Source organism: Aspergillus pseudodeflectus (assembly GCF_044049435.1).
Source record: "Aspergillus pseudodeflectus strain CBS 756.74 chromosome Unknown BJX68scaffold_55, whole genome shotgun sequence".
NCBI classification, from domain to species: Eukaryota; Fungi; Ascomycota; class Eurotiomycetes; order Eurotiales; family Aspergillaceae; genus Aspergillus; species Aspergillus pseudodeflectus.
In genome coordinates, this window is record NW_027263831.1 from 1 (window position 1) to 25179 (window position 25179).

The 25179-nt window shown below is 52.8% G+C and overlaps 7 protein-coding genes across 7 annotated transcripts; 4 read left to right on the forward strand and 3 right to left on the reverse strand.

Annotated features, from left to right (window-relative positions):
• Nucleotides 1-260: 260 nt before the first annotated feature.
• Nucleotides 261-1373, forward strand: BJX68DRAFT_270948 (hemerythrin domain-containing protein; the record flags this gene model as incomplete). The annotated part of the gene is made up of 3 exons (XM_071046835.1): nucleotides 261-323; nucleotides 425-946; nucleotides 1143-1373. 3 exons carry the CDS (start codon nucleotides 261-263, stop codon nucleotides 1371-1373), a joined length of 816 nt encoding a protein of 271 aa, XP_070894718.1.
• Nucleotides 1374-1775: 402 nt separating this feature from the next.
• Nucleotides 1776-2778, reverse strand: BJX68DRAFT_168924 (glutathione S-transferase family protein). The gene is made up of 3 exons (XM_071037018.1): nucleotides 2601-2778; nucleotides 2132-2461; nucleotides 1776-2055 (listed from the first exon to the last, which is right to left on the reverse strand). The coding sequence occupies exons 1-3, from the start codon at nucleotides 2699-2701 to the stop codon at nucleotides 1902-1904; spliced, it is 585 nt and encodes a 194-aa protein (XP_070894719.1). The 5' UTR covers nucleotides 2702-2778; the 3' UTR covers nucleotides 1776-1901.
• Nucleotides 2779-4316: 1538 nt separating this feature from the next.
• BJX68DRAFT_168937 (Dabb family protein) lies at nucleotides 4317-5047 on the forward strand. Its single transcript, XM_071037020.1, has 3 exons — nucleotides 4317-4505; nucleotides 4612-4689; nucleotides 4833-5047. The coding sequence occupies exons 1-3, from the start codon at nucleotides 4440-4442 to the stop codon at nucleotides 5001-5003; spliced, it is 315 nt and encodes a 104-aa protein (XP_070894720.1). The 5' UTR covers nucleotides 4317-4439; the 3' UTR covers nucleotides 5004-5047.
• A 2806-nt stretch (nucleotides 5048-7853) lies between these two features.
• On the reverse strand, nucleotides 7854-10998 carry BJX68DRAFT_270950 (uncharacterized protein; the record flags this gene model as incomplete). Its single annotated transcript, XM_071046836.1, has 4 exons — nucleotides 7854-8031; nucleotides 8891-9682; nucleotides 9774-10358; nucleotides 10418-10998. The coding sequence occupies 4 exons, from the start codon at nucleotides 10996-10998 to the stop codon at nucleotides 7854-7856; spliced, it is 2136 nt and encodes a 711-aa protein (XP_070894721.1).
• Nucleotides 10999-11875: 877 nt separating this feature from the next.
• BJX68DRAFT_278528 (uncharacterized protein) lies at nucleotides 11876-17610 on the forward strand (the record flags this gene model as incomplete). The annotated part of the gene is made up of 9 exons (XM_071048560.1): nucleotides 11876-12431; nucleotides 12502-13149; nucleotides 13189-14054; nucleotides 14106-14215; nucleotides 14276-14459; nucleotides 14515-16470; nucleotides 16520-16863; nucleotides 16925-17096; nucleotides 17143-17610. 9 exons carry the CDS (start codon nucleotides 11876-11878, stop codon nucleotides 17608-17610), a joined length of 5304 nt encoding a protein of 1767 aa, XP_070894722.1.
• A 173-nt stretch (nucleotides 17611-17783) lies between these two features.
• On the forward strand, nucleotides 17784-19406 carry BJX68DRAFT_245061 (uncharacterized protein). The gene has a single exon (XM_071041439.1). The coding sequence runs from the start codon at nucleotides 17798-17800 to the stop codon at nucleotides 19205-19207; it is 1410 nt and encodes a 469-aa protein (XP_070894723.1). The 5' UTR covers nucleotides 17784-17797; the 3' UTR covers nucleotides 19208-19406.
• Nucleotides 19407-19729: 323 nt separating this feature from the next.
• Nucleotides 19730-21894, reverse strand: BJX68DRAFT_245063 (putative MFS phospholipid transporter (Git1)). Its single transcript, XM_071041440.1, has 5 exons — nucleotides 21398-21894; nucleotides 20745-21343; nucleotides 20676-20694; nucleotides 20302-20612; nucleotides 19730-20230 (listed from the first exon to the last, which is right to left on the reverse strand). The coding sequence occupies exons 1-5, from the start codon at nucleotides 21545-21547 to the stop codon at nucleotides 19846-19848; spliced, it is 1464 nt and encodes a 487-aa protein (XP_070894724.1). The 5' UTR covers nucleotides 21548-21894; the 3' UTR covers nucleotides 19730-19845.
• Between the last annotated feature and the right edge of the window lie 3285 nt (nucleotides 21895-25179).

A 25179-nucleotide genomic window follows, 5' to 3' on the forward strand; every position in this document is an offset into this window, starting at 1 on the left:
CTCGCTTTTGCGGCACGCCTGATGAATATGGGGAATAAATATCTCACAACACTGTCTGCGCAAGTAGATGGACGTTGAGTCGCCGGCACAGCAATACTAGCAGCTTGGCTGAGCCCGAATCTCGCGTCAGCAGGTAAACAGTCGCTCTTAACACAGGATAACATTAAATAGCGACAAAGGTGGTCGTATGCCGGAATTTCCCACGCAGTTCATTCACGGGAATCTCCGCTGGAGACTAGGCTCCGTCTCCATATCCCATCATGTCCATCCCCTGGGCAGACCAGCCCTACCCTCTCCTCTCGACAGAGTTACCAAACGGTTATGTGAGTCGACGACCAAACTAATCGACCAGCGCATGATTTCCCGCCGTTTCCCCCATCATCCGCTTCCAATATATACTCGAGCTAACAACTTGAGTGTTTAGGAAAATGCATCCGACGGCTCCATCGCCGTCTTCACGGCCATGACCCTCGCCCACAACATGATAATCCGCCACCTAAACGCCATCTACCTGCAAGCGACAGGCGTCACTGAGCCCGTCGACACGCGCGACTTCCTCTTCTTCTGCAAGGCCTGGCTCACCGAGCTGCACGGCCACCACGACGGCGAGGAATCGATTCTCTTCCCCATGCTCGACGAATACACTGGAGTCGCCAGCGGCGCAATGGGCGAGGCGGAAGAGCAGCACGGCACATTCAGGGATGGGGTTGATGAGATGGCTGCGTATGTTGAGCGGATTTCCATGGCGACGAATCTTAGCGAATATAGCGGGCGCGAGCTGCGGCGGATCATTCGCGGATTTGCGCCGCCGCTGATGCGGCATTTGAGAGAGGAGCCGGGGCAGCTTCTCGCGATCGGCGAGCGAGTTGGAGGCGCGGGGCTGAAGAGGGTGTGGGACGAGTTTGAGGCGAGGTTGATTCGTGAGGGGATGGCTAAGTGGGATAAGGTATGCACTGACTTAATACTTCCCTATCTCGAATATCCCATTCAAGCGCAAGCGTATAGAGATAGAGAAGCCCCTCCCTCGCTCGACTCGCTCATACCCCACCCTACATACCAGCCAGCCAGCCCAACCACCAACCTGCCTAAAGATTCGATTAACCAGCTATTCAACTGACACTTTTTTTTAACTACCTACTCAGCACGTGATGCTCCCGGTAGTCCTGGGCACAAACGATCACGACTTCAACGGCGGCGCGCACACCAATTTCCCGCCGTTCCCGTTCTTCCTCCCCTTTCTGATCCGGGTTTACTTTGCGAAGCGGCATGCTGGTGCGTGGAGGTTCTTTCCGTGCTGGAATAGGCGGAGGAGGGAGTTGGCGTTTGTGGGTGAGGGGTGGGAGGATGCGTTAGAGGGAGAGGGTGAGGGATAGGTGGATGTTGAGGGATGATGAGGATAGCCCGCTACGTACAGTATAGGGGGAGCCTTGCGCTATGTACGGGAACTGGGACCGGTGAATAATGTTGTAGTTAGACTTCCTGGTTCCCTCGTGGTGCAAGCGTATGTGGCACATCAGTCAGTGCCCATGTGTGTGCCTCCCAGCTGAAGTTTGCACATACGACCAATAGATGCCGGAGAGCATTGCCAGATAGGTTAGATGATCTGTGCCGCGAACTTATTAAGGTAATTTAAGCCCGTTCGCTCACTAGCTGCCGGATACTTGTTGAAAATGTCTAAGATCTATTATCGGACACCGGCCTTTTGAGTCTCTTCATTTTGAAAGATGAAGGGCGAATTAACTTCGGCATACAAAATTCAGCTGTTTTTCTCGAGACTCCGAAAGAGAAATTTGCATTATATCAAGTACCGAAAACCCTAGATGAGGCAGAGGTTTCAAGACAAAATCCTTAGAAACGGAAGTAGAAATATCAATTGAACTCCAGTAAGCCCACATAACCGATTAAGCTATCTTAACAGCAGCCAAGGCCCTCCTCACGAAATGCTCGCTCATCAATCTGTTATACCACGCAGTTACTTGAGGAAAACGCTCCAGATCAAGGCCATAGGAGTCTGCGGTCGCCGCGAAGGGAAATGCCACCAAGTCGGCCAGTGTTCTTGTCTCGACGTTAGTACATAAGCTCCATGCATGAGCGGCGTGGCTATAAGAAGAGGAGGTGAAAACTGGCTTACAGTCTGCTGCCAACAAGATATTGCGTCAGCATCTTTTGCAGCTGCAGCTCAAGATGCAGGTATATCCTCAATACCTCTCTGACGGAAGGCGTCGTCTCCCCCCCTGAAAGATTATCGCCACTCGGGTGTTGGAAGTGATGAGCACTTCCATTAAGAAACGAGAGCCAGTCATCAACCTCCCTCGCCTGGTTTGATCCTTCTGGATAAGAGAGCTTGAGATCTTTGTCATAGCGATCGAGGAGGTACTCGGTAATCAAGTTTCCGTCGATAATCTTCTTTACGCCAGAATCCGCTGTGTCGACGATCACAGGCAATGACGTGGCGGTGTTCCTGGCTTCGACGTCATTGATTGCTTCTACTTTATCGACTATGTGTACACTGTGTGGCTGTCTGAGTGGTATATAAGTAAGATTCAATCAAAAAGTTTGTTGTTAGACAGAGCGACGAAAGATGCCAGCTCCGTACATACCTCAAAAGCTCAAGCAGGATCGCTACTGTTATGCCGTCTTCCGACCTAGATGGTGTGTAGAGGGCAGTGAATCCTCTCTTTTCTTCGTCAAAAACATTCATCTTTATGTTGTGCAACGTTATCGATCCGATCTGGATGCGTGGGTGAATTTATACGCTGATAGATGGGCTGATGCGGGTGGACGACCAAGCGTGAATGGTTTGCCTGGGGTCCCTGGGTCATGTCCACGTGGTGTGGCAACGCGTTGGGAGTAGCCCAATTAGGTGGCTCTTTGTCACATGTCATCAACATCCAGTCTGTTCTGTCTCTAGCGAAGACAACGCGCAACTAGCCTCTTGTTTTCGGCGTTTAATGTGGTCTTTTTGATCAATCTTTCATATTTAAACTCCCACTAATAATCTATCTTGAATCTGGTGTCTACCGACCGGAAACAAGGGAATGGTGACCCTGTAAGTTTATAATAAGTTACTATATATTTAATAGTTCTATAGTAGCAAGGGCTGTTATAAAGATATTCTTATTGATATTAATGAAGCTATAGGATATCACGCGCTAAATCGCCTTATCCTTAATTTATACTCCCGTATTTAGTGGCTGTAACGCGCTTAGTTACTATAATTGTTAAGGATAGCCGTCCGGACTACTATCCCACTGGACCAAAAGGTCTGTTTCCCCATGAGCGGAAGGCCAATGCCTTGGTGGGCAGTGGTGGCACGCGACATCGACGCGCTGGGAGAGATATGGGTATGAACTTGAACATTGTAGCTGTGGTAGTAGGTATGTGGGTCTCTGGCGTTTAAACTAGTAGATCTGCGCTATAATGATGCTTGATTTTCAAAGGGCACCCAGGTAGCCACTGGAGCAAAACAGGGGGTCAAAGGGGGTGCACACATGACATGACACCAACTTTCGGGGGAAAGACCCTCGTACAAACCAATTGAAGCAGGAACTCTAAGTTTCCTAGGCAACAGTAAGTATCGGACACATTCAACTTGAATTGATCAGACAAGAATCCGGTTATTATTCAACCCTCTTACCGCCTGACTCGCATAAAGATATATATCTGCCTCTTTTAGAAAAACTTTGAGAGTCACATCAAACAACCTTCTGAGTTCCCAGGAGCCGATCTATCACTCCTGAGCATGAAGATTCCACAAGAGACGCATAGTTCTCTTCGCCAGCGTGCTTTCCGCTCCGTCCCACAAAGGCCGAGGAACTCGTTATACTTCCCCTGCGCTAAATGTGGAGGGATTTCAAATCAAGCCGGTGGATTGACGAGGTGCTCACTCCGGAAACTCGACCTTAGCAGTTCCTGGAATCAAACCGAGTCAAGTCTGGTACAGAAGTGAGAGTCCGGCGAGCGTATGTACGTCTCTGCGACGGTGGGTGGCTTTTGCCACGTCGCTGCTGCTGAGGATGACATGGGTGATTGCAATCCGACAGGGCGAGGCTCTTCGCTGATTCAAAGCCTCCGCCGCGGTTTGTCGGCGATGTTGCGGAAAGAATTTTAGTTCCAAGGAATCTGCGGTGGCTGGCTGGCTACCATCTCAAATACGTGAAATGATTGATTCCTTTTGGCTCCACCTAGAAGTCGTCGGGCACATAGTGCTTGCCTCACCTTAGGGTGCCTTACCCCTCATCAGCAAACTACCTGATAGGCGGAAGTGGCCATACTATTAGTACTGCCAATGGTGCATAAAGCAGCAACGGCCGCAAGCCCCGCGCAGATTGAGTCCGACTTTTCTCACTATTTAACCAAGGAGAAACTCCCCTGTCATTCACGGACTTTGTATAGTGATTCAAAGATTGATCCCGTGTACTACTTGATAGCTTTGCAAAATGACAGTAGTACGACTTGAGACCTGGGATTTTAAAGCGGATGTCCCCATTGCGTCTATTAAAGAAGTGAGATTCCCATTTCCCTATTTCTTGCGTCCATTATTTGGCGCGGTCTCTGCAAATGGGATATCTTCTGTTTATAGTGGATTGATCTACTAACAGTACCGTTTAGATGTGCGACCGTTACCTTGGCTTGAAAAATGAAATACCATACATCGTCTCCATGAGTGGGGGAAGCACCGGCGAAGGGGTAAGTTAGAAAGCTGCCATGAAGCAGTAGTCCAGCCTGACCTTTACTTGCTTTCCCCTGGAAACCTTAGTTTTGGTTATTATATTTATGTTGGTTCTTTTTTTTTTGTTAAAAGAAAAAATTCTGATTCCCTTGTGAAACAGTTTGACGATCAACGGCAGCGTGTTGTATTCGTGATTGAGTTTGAGAATTGGGACGACCTCGGTCGCTACATCGAGGACCCCACAGCCGTCGCGACTCATGCGGACATGGGGTCGCCTGCAGTGTATGAAGGGGGCAGGTTTGTTGAGTATACCAATGGATTATGGTATTAAAGATTAGTACTGGAGAGAATTAGATCTAACCTCTTGGTTAGCCTAAGGTACTCCCACAAGAATTGAAATTAATGTGATGGCTCGTTGACACGCCAAGAACAGTCAGGATCTTTGATCCCAAGTTTGTTGGACACTGCAGAGGCCCCGGTTGCGTTAGCGATGTTATGCAGCCCCCTTGTAGACTCTTACAGTATCTTTTCGAGCAACCACTGCACGGACCCTGTGGACGAGGAGATGCACGCATGTGGCTATCCAGACATAGCAGCTCCTGGCCAATTAGATGATCTAACAGATCTGGACAATAGAGTACTAACCCTGTCAAGCTACCCAGTCGCACGTCCTTACCCTCCGAACGCCGTTCCCGATATGGTGCCAGATGAAGCAGAAGGCATACCTATGAGAGACGGCATGTGATTCTGGTTCGGGCATTCAAACCTCCCCACTCCAAGCATAATTCGCTGGGACACCGGCTCTCATCCCCCAAACCAATATTCAATATGCTTGGATGCGACTGGACAGTCGGTTAGCAACGGTCGATTGAGAGAGGTCGAATGGGAATCGCAAGCACTTGACCTCATGATTCGCCACTATTCCAACAAAGTACTTAAACCAGGCCACCTGAATGGCGTTATATCCGTGAGCCAGGCCATTATACGAATTGAACTTGACCAATTTATGGACCATCATGTTCTTTTGTGGCAATCCCAGAATCCATGGTCGCTGCGATCTCGTCACGAATACAGTGTAAATGACTCGCTCGTACATCAATTTCTGTCCGAAATGGGCTAAACGGAGATGGAAAGAGACTCTGATACGACAAACAGATTGCCTACTGACAGTAGACGACTTGGAGGACTGGCCGAGGCGCTGGAAGAAGACAGGTTCCTACCAGCTTGCTGGTTGACCTGCTGAGTTACTAAGCTGACAAAACGCAAGTCGTAAAGGCTAAAGCTTCCATACTAGGTCACGAGCTCTTGATCCTTGCTTCGCTTGAGAGCTTGAAATTTCAGCTCCTTCTTGCTAAAGGTCTTAATAACTTACTAATATATTTATGTTTTTTTCCCTAGCTAATTTAATGCTTAATGCTCCTGTATATCTTGCTGTGCTTGGGCGCCTCATGTTCTTCTACTTTAGAGGGGCAAGCTTAATCCTGTATATAGTTCTTTAGCTAGTATTCTTCCTCTAGCTATTCCTCTCTAGCTATAAAGTATTAATAGCTTCTATAGTACCCTAAGGTAGGGGCTATATTAGCTACCTATAAATCTTGAGAGATAGATTACTATTATATATAAATTATAATACGAACTATATAGCCGGGTTAATAGCGAGAAGCTTCTCCAAGTACTTATATTTATATAGAGTAGTAAATGGCTTAGTATAAATATCCCTATATCTAGCAGTCTTCTTGTGTAAGAGGCAAGCTGAGACCCGAAGAAAAGTTGTAGTAATGTACTTAATGACTTCTCTTGTTGCATACGAGGCTTATGCCGACAACTGTGGCTAATATGGCATAATGGTTCCAAAGCTATGCATTTGACGTTATTGGGGATATTACTGTGCATGTGCTTACTGCTTTTCTGCTCCGCTTCACCCTCCAAGGGATCACTAATGATTGGAATCTTAGGTTGGCAGCCATTTCGGCTTCCTTGACGCTGGGAATTATATGGGCGGGGGTAATAACAACGCTCGACGAGCTCACGACTCGATATTCATATCTTGGGATATACACTTGGCTACTTCTCTTAATGGTCCAAGTGACGAAATACATCGGCACTGACCAGACATACGTCACTCAAATTTACCTCCCAGCGTATTCAAAAAACCAGAGAGCAGGCGAAGCAATTGAAAGGAGAGAGTCTTCCATCGCACACGACTATGAAACTATGTAAGCACAGGTACAAGGTCCGCATACGCTGTCGGAACGGGATGTGATTGTTACGGCCGCTCAGAACGTTGCTGGAAGTGATACCACAGCTATCAGTTTAAGCTCGAGCATATATCATCTCTATCAGAACCCAGAGTCCCTAGCGAAGCTGCGCAGAGAAATTAACGCTGCTGCGCTCGGATTTAAGCGAACCCAAGCAATGCCGTACCTGCAGGCTGCCATTAAGGAATCCTTGCGTCTTAGTTAATCAGGGCATCGCGTTTCCGATGTTCAGGACTGTGCCCAAGGGTGGCGCGGTGCTCTCGGGGCAGTTTTCCCGGAGCGGGTACATTACAGCTGGCTTGCCCATTACGATACGAGAGTCTACGGCACAAACGCAGCTAAGTTTAGCCCGGAACGGTGGCTCGAAGCTGATGGTGATCAGCTAAAGGCCATGGAACAGAACATAATACCATTCGGGCAGGGGTCAAGGACATGTATCGGGAAGAACATCTCATTACTTGAGATGGCCAAGTTGGTACCGGTGTTTGTGAGGGACTATGATCTGGAACTGTCGAACTGCTGGAGTGCGAAGGCGAGATGAGTTGAAGCTTGGGTGTCAAGAGGGTATGTATTTACTAATACTAATACTAATACTAATACTAATACTAATACTAATACTAATACTAATACTAATACTAATACTAATACTAATACTAATATATAATCTTCCCTACTAAAATATATATTATTATATTTTAGAGCCCATATTGTGCAAGTGCATGTATAACCCTTGGTATAGTATTAGAGTAGTAGATTATAAAGTAAATAAATAGTCTATATAGGAGGCTTAAGGCATAGTAAAATAGTTTCTACTTTATAAGAAATACTACTACTCTATTACAGGCAGGAGCAGGTATTCAGGAAACTATATAGGTGGGGTAAAGAGTAATACTAGAGGTAGACCTGCATTTCCAGTTCAGAGGTTAGGAAATTGTAGGTCCCGGCATCTCGAGGTCAAGACCTGCGTTCATCGCAGCGGCGGTGGAATACGTGCCCACCGAGTCGGACATGACGAGGCCCTTGAAGCCCCTCTCGTTGCGGAGGATGCCCTGGATGAGATATGGGCTTTCAGATGTGTATGTGCCGTTTACGCGGCTATGACTGGATTTGGTCAGATGCGTGCGTATATGAGATGACGCCGGCCGTACCTAGTCGTGAAACGCCAAGGGTCGGAGCGCTTCAGAATCAACGGGAACGGATAGAGATACAGCTCTCGTGGTGAGAGCCCATCCCTGACTCCACTTTTCTGTTAAGAGGAAGAGAAAGAGGGTCTCGCATGGAGTCGTGTCCTCCAGAGCCCCGCTAACAGGAACCGCCTGCTCATCTCTGTAGTCACTGGAATCAGTAGTGGGGATGGGGAGAAGGGGGTGGTCGAGACGACGTATGTGGAGGAGGTTGATGAGGGCGCGAGAGGAAAAAGTAGGCCGTCCGAGTCTTCTTCTCTCCGGGTTGTGGCGACTATTGGCCAACGTTGGAACGGTCAGGACTGCCGTACAACCCGCATATCAATGGGGGAAGATGCATATGTACCTAATATATAAAGCCGTAGGATCATACTCTGTGGCAGGGCTCTGCTTAGCAGTGGTATGTTTTCTCCGTTCAATACATTCTCACTTGAGCATCTGGATCCCGGCGATGCAATGGTTTCACAGAAAGCAATGGCCGGCAAATCCACCACGAGAGGGCGTATCTATACGGTGCCCTATCCTAGCGGCGGGACACAACTCTTGAACCTCGGCGTATTCTCGATATCAGCAGATGCTCGTCTATCTTCTTTAAATACCACCTAGAAGATCCTGTCATGGACCCACACGACGAACAATTATTCAGAAGCAAATAAAATTGATTTCCATACAGCAGCGACAAATCACCCATGGATACAGACAGACACCTCCACCCACACACACTACATCCCCGCAAAACGGACAGATTTTACCCAGCAACCCCAACACAATAATACGTCTCGGCCTGGAACATCATCCCACACTCCTTGCCGCCCTCGCCAAGGACCGTATTCCACTCGTACAGCTCCTCCGGCGTAATGCCATGGGCCTTGGCAAAGTCAACGCAGTTGTCGCCCTGGACGGCTTTGGCGTACGAGGTGCAGTTGGATGGGATGCTGTCTGATTGAGTTGGGGAGGGAATTGACGATGGGTTTGTGGTTGTGCTTGTTGGATTTGTGGACGTTGCGTCGGTGGCGGTTCGAGTTGGAGTTGCAGTTGGAGTTGGTGTCTTGGTGGGCTCGGCTGTTGTCGTCTCGGTGGACGGAGCAGAGGTCGAACTGCTCGTACTGGGGATTGAAGCAGAAGTCGGGTCTGGCGTCGAAGTCGGAGAGGCCGTTGCACTCCCAGTCCCAGTTCCTGACCCCCCAGTGCCCCCAGCCAGGCAATACCGAAAGTCCTCACTGAACCCACAACTCGTCGAATTCCCATTCAGCGCCTTGAGCGACGGATTCCACTTGAGTAGATCTGCCGCCGAGACCTCAAAGAACGACTGCACGACCTCGCAGTCGCTCACGCCGGGGAACCCAAATTGCAGATCTTTGCCCTCGACGTAGCTAGCGCAGTCGGTTGTCGTCCCCGGTGCAATCTTTGAGACGTCCGGGTTGAAGATGGGCGTGTATGTCGCGTCGGGCAGGTCCGTCCAGGGAATTTGCGAGATCGTTGGGATGTACCCTGACCCGCCGGGGTAATTGCTCATGTCGCCGACGGGGAGGACGCAGTAGCTGATCCCGAGGAGGAGGTTTGTGCACCTAGCAACAATAGATTAGAGGCCGGATGCGCGGTCCTGTGTCTTGGGGGTGAAGGATTCCCCGCCGGGAGGGGGGGGGGTGGGTGGCATACTGCTCATTCAACCCCGGATTCAGAATCAAAAAGTCCGCCCTCGGGATACCAAACCGCTCCGCAACACTGGTACAATTATCCCCCGCGACAACGGTATAAAACTCGCCGCAACTCCTCGTCGTGTTATCTGCGACATTCGTCGGAACAGGGACTGCCGCCGTCGCCGTGGCCGGACTCGTCGACGACCCGATTGCCGTCAAGGGCGGATGATACTTGTCGCCCGGCTCATCGAGGCAAATCTGCGTGCCGACCGTGCGGTTAAAGTTGTAGCACCCGCGGTCGATCCAGGGGTTATAGGAGCGGAGCTGGACCGGGGAGATACCATGGGCTTTGGCAACGCTCTTGCAGGTGTCGCCAGGTTCGACAGTGTAGACTGTGCAGGTGTTTTTGATGCACAGCGTTCCCGTGGATGGGAAGTTGGCGCAGTAGGCTTGGAGGCGGTTGTCGAGGAGGAGTTGGAATGTGGCGATGTTTTGGCCCAGGGAGATGGAGTTGCAGGTGTCGTTGGGTTGGATTTTGTATGTGGTTCCTGCGCAGGAGGTGCTCGTGGCAGTTGGGATCGCGGACGAGGAGGCGGATGGTGTACTAAGGGAACGGCTGTTTAGCTGAGGGACATTGGATGCAAGTCAATAGGGTCTGCATACGACGAAGGCACAGGCGTCGGCGTAACAGTCACCGGGTACCCCGTGAACCCACACGAGGAAGTAAAGCTGGGATAAACACTTGAGTAGACATCCGGGCCACTCCCATAGGGATACTGCGCCTCGGATCGCAGCTTCAACAGCAGACACTTGTTGCACTCGTCGCCGCCATGCTGCGTGATATTTCCAAGCACGATATTGCAGTACTGCCCCTCACTCTGGAGACATGTCTGCTGGAACTCAAAGGCAAGCGTGCTGGCAATCTCCGAGATTGGAAGTTCAGTGCCCCACTCGTTTGTGTATGTAACTTCAGGGCAACCTTCAGTCACTGTCTTTTCGTACGCTTTGAGCTCGTCTCTGCACTCGGAGGTACAGATCAGGTCGAGGCCGTGCTCGGAGTAGAAGTTGTTGGAGCTGAGGCCGCGGACTGCGGGGATACACGCAGTGAGGTTGGTGGCCAGGGCGTCGGCGCACTTGTCGTCGTATGCATCGACGGTGTCGCCTGGAAAGGCCTGCCACGAGGCGACGAGCGATGATAAACAAAGCAGAGTAACTTGCCAGACGGCTACCCGCGAGAAAGCCATGACTAGCCACAATTGAAGCGGGATCTTGTGCGGCGATGATATGCCGGTATGGTAGCCACCACCCGCGCGAAAGCGTTATATAAAGCGATATACTTGCATAGCCTACACGGATCTGTAGTCCCCCTTCCTCCTTTTCCGCAGCTCGGGAAAAATGTCCCCCACGGGCTGAGACACACCAGCGTTTCGAACCCCTGCCGAGGCAATTCCGACGATACTACACTCTGCACGGGAACGGGGACTCAGAACCTGGGGGCCGAAACCAACAGCGCCAACGCTCTTATCGAATCTTAGCTCGCGCTTAGCCTGTCCTTCTGTTGGTGCCTCGCCGCTGCGCCCCGACGGCCCGTCCTTGGCAACATTCAGCCTCGCGCGTTTCATCGCCCCGATGCACGAGGGTGGGTCTGCGGCTGTCGATCATGTAATCTATCTGTCCATCAGGGCTACGACGGCGCTAGTTTATCGATTTCTGCAGGACCGGTGCAGCGACTAGCGCAGGGACAGCATAGGACCCCGAGACATCATCAAACATGCTAGGGCCATAGCCACGATCGGCAGCCGAGTATCTTTTGGCCCTCCGAGGTACCTCCAGGGTCGTGTAATTGCAGGGCGGGTGGGCTGATGGGGGGTTGTGCATGTATCAGCTAGGGCTCTCGTGCGGCTGAGCGCTGCATTGTTCTGTTTTGGGATGGGGTAGAGGGGCACTGCACCTAGTAGAGAAGACTCGGGGGACATTTACTCCGTCGTAGTAGAAGCGTCCTGCTCCGGCAAAATCTTAGGTTGGGGTTATATGTAGCGCTTCAGATCCCTCTATTCCGGTCAAGGGAAACACATTCATTTGGTCATCCCTCTCATTTCTTTCCCCCTTTCCACTCTCACCATGGCTCAATTACCGAGTCTTTTCGTTCTTTTCTTCCTCTTCCTCTCCGCTACACTGGGAGCATGGGACTCAACCATCGACACCGACCTCGACCTCGATAACCCCAGAAACCTAGGCATCACAGCCAACCCCACCACCCTCCTCAAGCGCGACGAGTACGCCTGTGACGAGGACAAACCCTGCAGCAACGGGGCCTGCTGCGGAAAATCCGGGTACTGCGGCTTCGGCGCCAAATACTGCGGGACGACGGGCGAGTCGCCCAACGACGACTGCTGGAGCAACTGCGACGCGCACGCCGAGTGCGGCAAGGACGCCAAGGACCCCGGCACGAAATGTCCATTGAACGTCTGCTGCAGTGAGTTTGGGTTCTGCGGGACGACGGAGGAGTTTTGCGGCGCGGGCTGCCAGAGTGGGTGCGAGCAGCCGGGGTCCGGGGCGTCGAGTGGGAATGTCCAGGAGCGGATCATCGGGTATTACGAGGCGTGGAATGCGGAGAAGAAGTGTATGGGGATGAATATCCGGCAGATTCCCGTGGAGAGTTTGACGCATGTTAATTGTTTGTCCTCCTTTTTTCCCTTAGCGGGTTGAGATTTCTTGCCAATATGGACCAACTAACCCCCGTCCAGATGCCTTTGCATACATATCCCCCGATGACTACGAAATCGGCCCCATGCCCGATGTCCCCGAGAAGACCCTCTCGGAATTCACAGCCCTGAAAGAACGCAACCCCAACGTGATCCTCGGCGTCTCCCTGGGCGGCTGGACCTTCAACGACAACCACACCGACACCCAGGGCGTCTTCGCAGACCTCAGCTCCACAAAGGAAAAACGCGCTAAGTTCATTAAGAACCTCCTCTCCTTTATGCGCCACTACGGCTTCGACGCCGTCGACATCGACTGGGAGTACCCCGGTGCACCGGACCGCCAGCCGCCGGACTGGGAGGGCGGGGAGAATGATGGAAAGAACTGGGTGAAGCTCATGGAGCAGATCCGAGAAGCGTTTGACGACGAGGGGCTGGACTATGAGCTGTCGTTTACGGCGCCGACCTCGTATTGGTATCTGCGGTGGTTCGATATCAAGGGGATGGTTGGTGCGGCGCATTATATGAACCTGATGAGCTATGATTTGCACGGGATTTGGGATGCGAACAGTACAATCGGAAAGCAGGTGCTGGGGCATACGAACCTGACGGAGATTGATCAGGCACTGAATCTGCTTTGGCGGAATGACGTCCCCGCGAACAAGGTGAACCTGGGTCTTGCGTTTTACTCGCGTACATTTGAGCTCAAGGATAAAGACTGCGCAATCCCAGGCTGCAGGTTCGAAACCAGCGGGAAAAAGGGCGCGTGCACAGACGCCTCGGGGATCCTGGCGTACAGCGAGATCGTCGACATCATCCACCAAGACGAGCTGACCCCTGTCTACGACAAGGAAAACGCAATCAAGTACATCGTCGCGGACGGGGACCAATGGATCTCCTACGACGATCAACAAACCTTCCAGCAGAAGATCCGGTTCGCCAACGAGCGCGGGCTCGGCGGGTTACTGATCTGGGCAATCGACCAAGACGACCGCAACCGCGACGCCCTGCGCGGCGTCCTCTACCCGCAGGATCTCGTCATGAGCGACAGCCTGACCGACGACGTGAGCTATTGGGAGAGCCAGCACCCGGGCGACTGCATGACGACCGAGTGCGGGAAGCCCTGCGGGACGGGGTATATCGAAATGGACACGTTCAAGTGTCCCGACGGCGGGGACAAGGGCGACTCGCGGATCTGCTGTCCGTTGTCGTCGGCGCCGGATCCCAAGACGTGCCACTGGCGTGGGAATCCGGGTCTGTGCAATGGGCAGTGTCATGGTGGGGAGGTTGCGCTGGCCTCGGCTGTTGATGGAGGGAATGGCCACTGTTCAGATGGGCGGCAGTTCTACTGCTGTCCGATTCCCGAGGTGGCCGCCGGGGGTGGGATCAATTGTGGGTGGAAGGATGAGTGCTCGGATGACCAGGAGATATTGACGTTTGCGGGGACCTTCTTGTCGACAGTGTCTGATGTGCTGGATTTTACGGGGCTGGTTGGGCAGGCCCTGGCGGATGTGCTGGATGATATTGACATGGATAACCGGCGGGCGTATTGCTGCTCCAAGGAGGAAATCAAAAACTGGAAGGATTGTTACTGGGCGGTTCGTACCATGACCTCCAAGAAGGAGACGACGGGTGTCTAACTCCAACAGGGACGGGGCGGACGAAGCATCCACAGCTGCGACGACAACCACTGCGCCACTGGTATCGAAGTCGAGCTAACCCTAAGTCCGTACGGCGAGGGCGAGGACTGTTTCCCCACGTAAGTTGACACCTCGTGCATCATCACAAACCTCGATACATACTAAGATGGATGCCACAGCGCCCGCCAGCGGGCCTTCTGCTGCTCCCCGGAAAGCGGCGAGTCGCTCTTCCTCCCAGTACCCCTCGACTACCTCTTCCCCGATCCGCCCCTTGACGACTCGGACGATCCGGAGTTTAACCTCCAAATAGATGACACATGGGGCACCGGCGAGGCACAGTCCGATGAGGAGGATGAGCCTGATGTAAGCCGCCTTTCGACCCTCCGATGATGGTGCGATATGTCTAATTCTGGTTTAGGAAGCAGCCTTTGGCTTCGTCGTCGTGACAGCCCCCGACGAAGTCCAAGTCAGCCTTGACAAGCGCGACGGCTCCCCCTGGGAGCTGATGGACTGCCCGGACACTGACAGCGAAGAGGCGCACACGATTCGGATGATTTGCGGGGATCTGAGTGAGGACAGTAAGTGCCAGCATATCCACCGCGGGCACGGGGTGCCTGGAACAATCCTCCAGATGCCGGAACGATGCGGCCCCGGCCGATACGCCGTGGCCAAGTCATTCGAGGTCTCGGCGAACCAGTCCCTGGCCGGGCACATGCGCAAGCGGGACTGGGGCGGCGCGTCGGTGTACGATTTGACGTTTGATTATGACTTTGCGCGCGTGCCCCGAGACTTTGGTGAAGCGCAGATGCGCATCGACTTTAGCAACCAGCCCGGATACTGGGACTCGGTCGTGGATCGACCCGCGGACAACGCCGACGAGCGCGCTGCGCACCACGTCAAGCGGTCCCAGACGGGATACCACCAGAACCGCAAGCGCTGGATCGAACAAGAGTGGCGCGATGCATACCATTTCGGGGGCATGGAGCGCGCGGATCTGCACAAGCGGTGGTTCGGCGAGGGCGTGCTGACCTGGCTCGCGAACCTGATTACCGTTGGGCAGGCGGAAGTCACGCAGGAATTGAACCACCGCGTGAATGAAAAGGTCGAGCTCGTGCTGATCGACCAGCAGTTCGGGCCGTGTCCTGTCGGCGGCGCGCAGGTGCAGGCGAATCTGCGGTCGAGCATCACGGCGGAGCTGGATGTGCAGACCTCGTTTGGGTTGACCATCATCACGACGCTGAGGGATGGGTTGGATTTGAGCAAGTCGTATTTGTATTTCAAGAACAAGGGCGAGATCAAGGCGACGTTTGAGCTCGATGCTGTCGCCAGTCTGACGTACTCGACGGGGGATATCAAGTTGCTGGGCCTGGATGATTTTCCGGGGGCGACGTTCCGCGTGCCTGGGGTTGTGACGATTGGACCCAATCTGGCCGTTTATGCATCGGCCGATGCGTCGCTTGTTGTTGCGGGGCATCTCGAGGCGGCCGTTACGCTCGCCTCGTGGGAGATCCAGCAGACGTACCCCGAGAGCGACGAGCACCCGCCCGAAGCGCTGGATGACCCCGATCGCAAGTCCGATACAGTTGGGAAGCCGACGTTTGACGCCTCGGTAACGGCCAACGGGGAGATTGTCCTTCACCTCAAACCGACGGTGACATTTGGTATCGTCTTTGACGACCGCTGGAAGGTCGACAGATGCGCCGTCGATCTAGTCCTCGATGGCTACGTCGTGGCGCACGCAGAAGCACACTGGGAACTCAACGGCGACAACAGCTGCCCATTCAGCTATGGCATCGACGCCGGTTCAAGGATGTACGCGCAGCTGACGGCGCCGGAGCTCTTCGGCTGGGGAGGCGAGCAGCGGTTTACGCTCGCCGAAGCGCCCCGGAAACAAATCACCCCGTCGACGTGTCCAGGAGACTCGGACACCAAGAAGGAACTTCAACGATGGACTGACGGCGCCAACGCAACGGGGAACTACCTCACCCCAGGTCTCGGGGTCCCGAGCATCCACGGAAAGCGGGACACGCTAACCCTAGGTCCGCTGGTGACGATTCCAGACCGGTTCCTCGAATGTCCTGGGGAGGGCGGTGCCGGCGGGAACAGCTGTGTGATGTGCTCTATGTACGGAACGGAAGATGATGAAGAGGAATCGGATCTGGCGAAGCGGCAAGAGGAGGATACTTGCCCTGTCTACGGCTCTGGGGATGATGAGGCGTGCACGGACTTGAGCCTTGTTGAGCGCGCGGCGGATCCGAATACGGATAAGCATATGACGCTTTCCTTCCTGAACGGTGGGAGTGGGAAGCAGTTTACGTATATGAAGTATCCCAGGTGCAACGCCGCGAATGATGGTCCTTCTGCTGTGGCCAAGGTACGCGCCCCCCCTACTCTTCCTTTAAGCGGCGAATCTCACAAAACAGTGGTACCTCCCCGAATTCATGCTCTCAAGCTCAACCGACATCAACGACAAACGCCGATGTTCGGCAAAAACCGTCAAGCAGGACACGATCAAGAGCGCCGCGGGCGTCTACGAAGTCAACGGGATCAGCTCCCTTGCGGCATCCAAGTTCCGCACGGAGCACGTCTTTGAAGTGCATCTGGTCAGCCATTTCCTTGAGTGGCTGTGCGCGGGCAAGAATGAGCTCAAGTACTCGGATTTGAATGTCAAGATGTCCTTCCCTGATAAGTGGACGCGGCCGGATTCGAAGTGGTGTGAGGAGGTGTTTGGTGGTAAGCTGCATGGTGATCACTTTTGGCATGGACGGTGAGCTGACAAGAAAAGGCGACGCGAATGGTCTTCGCTGGTCGAGGAACAATGCCGCAAGCAAGAACTGGGTTCAGCATACGGCCGATGTGCTAGGGAGCAATACCAACACGAACCTCTTGGTCCTCTACCACGACAAGCCGAATGGGCTCAAGAAGACAATCACCGAAGGCCACCAGTCACGCTTCCGATCGGGCGCCAAAGCGAAGAACCTGGCAGACCAGGTCATGATGGTACGCCCCTCCCTGACCATACCAGTGCAGCTACTAACAAAGCCAGGGCGCCACCGTTTTCGACTATCTGGAAACCCTCAAAGACAAATGGACGAAGCCCGCGCAAGACATCGAACTCATCTGCGACGAGTTTGACCAGCAATACACGCAGCAGTACTCGTCCTCGCCCCCATCGGGCACTGCCCTCAAATATCCCAAGGCGCCGCGCGACGTGAAACACTGGGGGTTACGGACGCTGTGGTGCTACTGGATCGACAAGCACCTGGCGCTGGCCGAACAGGTGCAGGCCGCTTGGCACACGACGGCCAAGTCCAAGTTGCAGGGTCTGCAGACGCAGGCGGCCACCGACTTTGTCACGCAGACGATGACGACGGGCGCTGCGGCGGCGAGTAAATTCAAATTCCCGCAGCCCAATGCGGCCAGTCCGTTGCCTGGGGAGGCGCTGAGTGCGTCGAATACCAAGAGCCGGTATGGGATGTGGGGGGACAATAATCTGGGGAAGCTGGGCTTGTAGGCCGTGCTGTATAATTGGGATATATAGACGATAAATGACTAGGATGTACAGTTTCAGATGTGTTGATCCTGCCCCTCTCGGGTAAACACAGCCCTGCTTACATAATATGATGCCTGGTTAATCTTCATCTCCTCCGCGTTGCTTCCCTCGTCTTTCGTTATCTCTACAACACCCAGAAACAGCCATCATGTCAGGTTGGCAGCAGGTCCAGCACTACTCTGACCACCGTGGCAACCCCGTTGTCCTCGAACAATACGTTGAACCAGGCTTTGAACCAGACCCAGTGCATCTAGTGCCCATCCAGGTCTACAGCACCGTGCCTCTAGATGAGAACCACGAACAGCTACGCCTGTATCTTCTAAACACCTTCTGGGACGAGGAAGTCAAGCCCCTCTTTGAAATCTACTCGTACCGACCGACCGACGCCTACAGCTGCATCGACCACAACCGCCGCGAGATCGCCCATCGCAAGCAGCAACATGCCTCGGGAGCGACGAATCCACCGCCACTGATTCCGCAGTTCTTTGATGAGCGCTATGAAAACCCGATCGGGTGTTGTATCCTGCTCCGCTCTCACAGTTACCGTCTTGGCCTCGTCGGAGATCCAGATGAGTACGCCGCCGCTGGCGAGGCTCCAGACTGGGTCTACTTTACTCGGACATTTTCCAGCACCCGAACCTCCGTTGATCCCGTGCAGCGGCTTCCAGCGGCTGATGCGGACCCCGACGACGAGGACGAACTCTACCCAGAAGCTTTCGAGTTCACCATCGACCGTGTCCGCAATCAGGCCGATATCGGGCAGCAGATCATGCAAGAGATCTTTAGCAATGCCTGCGGCTTTGGCGAGGACCAGAATTCGCTTCACTATGCCATGGACGTCGATGAGGGCTCGCCCCCCGATGGGAGTCTGCCCTCGGAGACCGAGATCCGCCAGCAGCTGGACCAGGAAGTTGCCAAGGGTGATTACACGCTCGAGAGCGCCTTCCAGGTCTCTCACAATGCAGGCAGTGTTACGGTCACGAACACGCCCGAGGGAGCCGAGGCCGACATTCAGTACATCATCTATCCCTCCTTCCTCAGCCACCTCCGCGACCAAAGCACAGTACCGGCCCTCCTCGAAACCACCGCCCGCCTCTTCACATCTGCTCTGGAATCCCACCTGTCCCCATCAAAGACCCTCAATCTAGCATTCCACATCCCCGACCCAAACCCCGTCCTCTGGCGCACTCTCCACCCAGCCCACCACGCAGCCCTATCCGCACACGGCCCAACCCCCTTCCCCCTCGGCGCCCTCCACACCATCGCCGCAAATAACGACGCCCCAGCCCGTCATCGCGTCTCGCCCCAGCGCCGCGAAGATACCCTTGCAACGGCCAAAATCAGCATCTCGCGCACGTACCGCGTGTTCGCGGTCGTTCTGGATCGTCCGGCGTTCGTCAGCAAGGCCGGGGTGTTTTTCTTTATGCATGATTACGATAGTGTGAATGATCCGGCCCCGGAACATCCCGATTGTCCTGATACGGAGGTGTGGCGGAGTGCAGGGATACGAGAGGTTGCGAGGAGGTTGGGGATGGCGGTCGTTGAGGAAGCGGGGTAGATTTGTTCCATCTAGCCTGCTGGCTGTATCTTGCATGGATATTTTCGCTGTGTGCTTTTGCCACGGGATGGCTCTCTTTGTGGATTGCTAACTTGACTACCAAGGTCTCGTCTCGGCGGTATACCACGTAGGCAGGCCAGCCACCGATGATGTATGGAAAAGGATCCCAATAGGATTCTACCAGTAGGATATTCATGACCCTTCGTTCATACCACTCACCACAATTTCCGCGTTTGTAGTCATGTGTTGGTCCATCGTCCATCCACATCTTTCTTTACCCTCCGAGGTGGGGCGACAACGGTGCAAACGAGATGTGCCTGCCGCTGCCTCGGCGGACTTCTGCAGCGCACTCGACAACCCGGGTTTGGGCAGCAGTGTCTGCTTTGCTTTTGCTGCTGGTAGGCTTTGAATGGAACCCCGCGAAGGTTAGTGAGCTTCTCCGCCATAGAGGCCCCTGTTGTTCAGAAGCGCCGGGTGCCTGTTTGGGATGGCAGAGAGTAACTTGAATGCACCTGGGTACAGTAGGCATGCATAAGGTCATATTATGTATCATCGCTCTCATCACTAAATTCGGAATGCACCCCTTGGCTCAGGGCTCCTTCACCTCCACTAACCAACCTCAACCCCCAAATCAACACTCAAGACTCCCGCTCCGCCTCAACACCCCTTCCAACCCTCCCCATCGTCCCCGTATCAAACCCATTCTCCTCCAAATACCGTCTGAACTTCATATCCTCCTCCGTAATCGTATCCTGCCCGATATGCGGTAAACAAAAGACCGCCAGCGCCGCACTAAAGATACACAGCGCGCTCGAAACAAAGAACGGGTCCTGTCCGCGCCGCGTCTCGTTGGGTGCGTTGTCCTGGATGATTGGGAAGATGTATGTCCCCACGAATGCGCCGACTTTACCCATTGCCGCGGCGAGGCCGTAGTATTGCCCGCGGATGCAGGTTGCGCTGGACTTTGCGGCGCACAGGCCGATGTTGTCGCCGGGGCCGAATTCGCCCATTGCGAGGAAGATACTATTATGTATTAGTCTAAACGGTGCCGGGGAGAGGTTGTTTTGGGAGAGAGGGGTGGGAAATCGACTCACCCATAAACAACTACAAACGCAGCAACATTCTCTGGAGTATTCAGGTACTTGTAACAGCCCGCCATGATGAACCCAATGACACCCTGGAGACCGACTCCGATGGCGAGTGTTTTGCGCGGGCCGAGCCAGTCACTGGCGAACGCGCCGGCGACTGATCCGGGGATGTAGAACAGATTGACTACCGTGTTCCAGCCAAAGCTCTTCCACAGCGGATAGCTGTCGCCGAGCAGGATGGAGATCCAGGCCGAGGAGTAGATGCTAAAGGAGTAGGCGGAGAAGTCGTAGACGAACCAGATGAGGGAGACGACGGCCTACATGTAATCCGATAAGTTAGGTTGGATTTATAGAAGGGGTTGGATTGTTGGTTGTCGTACCAGGCGCTTCCAGTAGAATCTAGTTTTGTTAGCTTGGTTCAATTTGTAAAAAGCGAATAGCACACTTACTTGATAATCAACCAAACCGGAAACTTGTGCATCCGCTCGCGATTAAACTCCTCTGGCTCATTCAGTTTCAGTCGCAAGTACAGCAGGCTCAGCGGAGGGATAATCCCCAACCCCAGCGCAACCCTCCACGCAGCGCGCAGATGATTTTCGGTAAAAATAAGAACCAAAATCATGGGCGTAAACGCCGAGACGACAAACCCAAAGTCAATCTGCAGATTCGTAAACATGATGAACCACCGATTGCGATGCCCCCGCTTCAACTCGCCCGTACTCTCCGCAGCAGAAACCGATCCCGCGGGGTACTCGCCGCCGATTCCGATGCCCAGGAAGAAACGGTACGCGGCGAGGGCGGCGAAGAGACCGTATTGGCTGCCCTGGTACCCGTATGCGCCCGTGCAGAGGATCGCGAAGAGGATGAGCAGTAAAGTTGATGTTAGGAGGGCGCCCTTGCGCGACCAGTGGTCGGCGAGCACGCCGAAGAAGAGCATCCCTACGACGGTCCCCGCGAATGCGATCGAGGAGACGTTTTGGCTGGCGGAGGAATTGGTGTATGCGTCGGCGTAGATCATGCCGAGCATGGTGTTGACGGAGCCGATGACCTAGATATATGTTAGTGGGTTGTAGTCGTAGAGTGTGAATGTGTGTGGACGCACGCCATTGAGGTAACCGTCGGAGAAGAGACCGGCGCCGCAGGCAATCGTCGGCCAGCTGCGCTCCCAGCGGGTTTTGGGGAGGGAGTCGAGAGTGGCAGCTTCGGGGCCGGGAACCTCGCCGACAGAGGACTTTTCCTCGTCTTTGGTCATGGTGATACCGGAGTAACGATGTATTGGTGGTGAAGAGGTTCCTAGGGCGACAAGGAAAAAAGGTTCAAGAAAAGGCGGGCGAGGGGATGGGCGAGCGGTCCGAGTGAAGATCACGACGGGGCGCGCGAGGGCTTAAAGAGGCAAGACCCGTGGCTCGCGGAGATAAGGCGCGTGGGATTCAGAAACCTTGGAAACTCATGGAACTTCCATCCTTGATTCTCGGAGCAGATTGGTGGACAAGGTGAGGATATATGAGTGAATGTCCTCGAGCCAAGGCGGACTAGGTTCTTGACTTTGTCGCATGATCCCCTCAACATGACTGGATGCGATTGTGGAGGCGACGCAAGGTTCCTGCAATGCGACGTCGGGGTCGCCGAGGAAGGACTCGAGATTTTCGAGTCGGCACGTGCTGCTGGTGATGGGGCCAAGAATCTCTCCGGCTGCAACCAAAGCTTGGTGAAGCTTGTCATCCGCCAAGAGACATCCATGATTCCATCGATCGTGCGAGCGATGGTGAGCGACACGACGAGGAACCAGAACGAGAGAATCAGGCACGTGCCCGTTTTTTCTCCGCAGGATTTGCCCCGCTAACACAAACCTTGAGATGCCATCGCCATCGAGTGACGAGTCCAACAACCCCGCCGTCGTGGGCACGTGCCTGCTTGTCTTGAATTGGCCATTGAGAGAGAACTACAGTAGGGGGAAACCACAAAGAATAAGGGAAGGTGTAGGTATCTCAGCTACTTGTCTAATCAATAACACAAGATATTCAGATCTTTCTAGAACTTTTCCCAAGACTCCACCTGTCACCCGCCTGGGGAACTCCACCCTCGAGTCCCTCGAGCCTCGAGTCGCAACAAAGACGCAAAGCAGGGCCATTGCTGATATTGCTTGAAACTCGGGATTAGAAGCATAGAGAGAAAGACTGGATTGGTCAACCTCATTGGTTTTTCCTCAGTCACGCTATAGTGTTATGTTCCAATACTGATGTCTTAAATATATAGCGCCCACACCCCTGCGAACAACCTACCATCGATTCCTTCGCTACCATAAATTATGAAGACTTCTCAAGATGCTTCAATAACCAGTAGTATAAAGTTACCAGATATACGCGGCATGTCTGACTCATACTGCCCTGAACCCCACAAGGCATACATTGGAATGATGTAATCAGTTAGTGACCGGGGGTTCTTCCTTGACCAATGGCATACATTGGAATGATGTAATCAGTTAGTGACCAGGGGTTCTTCCTTGACCAATGGCACACCAAAACTCCTTACCTTTGTCAAAATAACCCCCAATTGGCCCCGAATCAACCCTAAATTTAACTTTATAGAAAGAGTTTAGGAAAATTCATACTAGTTTGACTCATAACCTCATAACTAAGGTGCGCATAGCCGGACCCTGCATATCTTGCCTGGTAGGATCTAAATCTTCCAAATGTAAAGCTTCTTCTCAGCGCCTTGATCCCAAGAACTTCAAACCACTCCTACACAACAAGGTCCCACCATCGACTCTGGAGGCAAAGTCGCCTTGGCTTTGATTACAAGAAACACGCCTCTTTACTCACCACCAGCAAGCCAGACTGCCGGCGTCAGGGTCATGGCATCGGGGCATCCCGTTTGCAGGGTGTCACCTATCGCGGGAATAAGGGACAATGAACCAGAAGCTTCTACCTACACTTTAGGTCCAAAAGTCTGGCGACACTTCAAAATATATAGTTCCAACCACCAACCTTGAATTCAAATTATTCAACAACCACCACGAATTACGACCTCTAAATACATTAAATCGAACCAGAATTAGTATCTTGTATACCAGCCACGAGCCTGATAAACCTCCTCTACCCGTTGAGGCATCGAATCGATTAAACTGTCAATCTTCGCCTGTGGGATCGACCACCAAGCAGCTCTTATAGCTCTTTTAAATCGTTTCTAGTCGACCTGAGCTCTTCCGTCTATAAAAAGGTCCGGATATAGAAGGACTAGCTGCTTTTTTAAAAGGTTCCAGCAGTGTTCTATAGGGTTTAAATCAGGTGAGTGTGTAGGCTAATCTATGACCTTAATCCCATGAACTTCAAACCACTCCTGCGCCTTCAAACTTTGATGAATCTTTGTATTATCTTGTTAGAAGATAAGACCAGGTTCATAGATAGGAATTAACTCCTTATTAAGGCATTTAATATAAGAATTAGTGGAGTAGCCCTTCTTTTTTAAAGTTTCGTCCCTCTCCATAATGACTAGGTTTGAGCGACCACCATGCCATATCGCGGCCCATACCATCTGCGAGATATCCTTACCATAATTGGCTAGATTAACTAAATCCTTCCTAAAGGCTTCGCGCTGGTATCAAAAGACAAATTGAATAGTATTATTAGGTTTCCGTTGGACCGAGCATTCGTCAGAATATATAACCTCCTTTAAACCCTCTTTTCTCCGCCAATTCTTAACGAAATTAAATCGTTTCTTCGCTCGCTCTTTATTTAGATAAATGCGCTTCTTGCTCTTCCATTTGCGCAGGCGATAGTGGTGGAATATACATTAAATGGTTGACCTAGAGGGCTGGTAGGGGGTGGTTGCGCCCAGGGCCCAATAGCTTATTCGAGGGTTTCAACGAGCTTTAAGATAAAGATATCTCCTTCCTAATTAGGATATCTTTATAGGCTGACCGCTTCGAGGTAGAGTTTTTATAGTTTAGTGGAGAATAAAGCGTTCCTTAGTTCGGTAGATTGTGCTTCGATGGACTTTAAACTGGGTGGCAAGTTTATAGGGCGATTGACCAGCCTCTAGACCATATATAATAGCCGCTCGAACTTCTGGAGATAATTTATCATTTCGACCACGATTTCCGCTTATTTCTATACCGAAAGCTCTCATATTGGTGGTGTGGTGGTGTTTTGAAAAAGTTAGGAAGTTCGCGTCGCGTCAAAACACGCTAGAGTGTCGCTAGACTTTTGGTCCCCGATGGTACAAACGCTAGGTTCTGCTCAAGCCCTCTGGTGTCTCCCCGAAACTTTGTCTGAGAGTAGGGTGACCCTCTGGCAAACCTTGTGGGTTGATTTAGAGCTATCGAATGCCGTCTCCGCACAATCAGAGCAGCAAGTAATTTCTGCTCTGGTCTTTACTTCCCTGCTGACCTTGGTTGAGCTGGCGGGGTTCTCAGGGTGACATTGCTACATAAGTGTACGCTTCCCTCCGGCATCCAAGGTCGGACGACGCAGCATACTTACAAGAGGAGCTCCCCTTCCTTGGGATATATCTTCCATCTCGTCCCAAGGCAACAAGGTGCCCAACCTCACCACCATCCCACCGGAGCTCGTCTTCGGCATCGCCGACCACCTGAAGAAACGCACCGATATCAACTCCCTCTCTCAAACGTCCCGCCAACTGCACGCCATCGCAAACCCTTACTTGTACCGACGAGCTGTGCTATCCGATGAGCTCGCCCTTAATCAGACGCTATGGGTGTCAATCCAAGCCTTAAACCTCAACGCCGTTCGGCATTGGATCCAGGCCGGGATAAATATTGATCAAGGGGCACTTGAAATCGCCATATGGGCACGGGGCAAATTCTGGGGCAGATTGAGCGACTACCTTGAGCCTCAGAAGACCGCTGAAGGGCTGAAAGGGGTC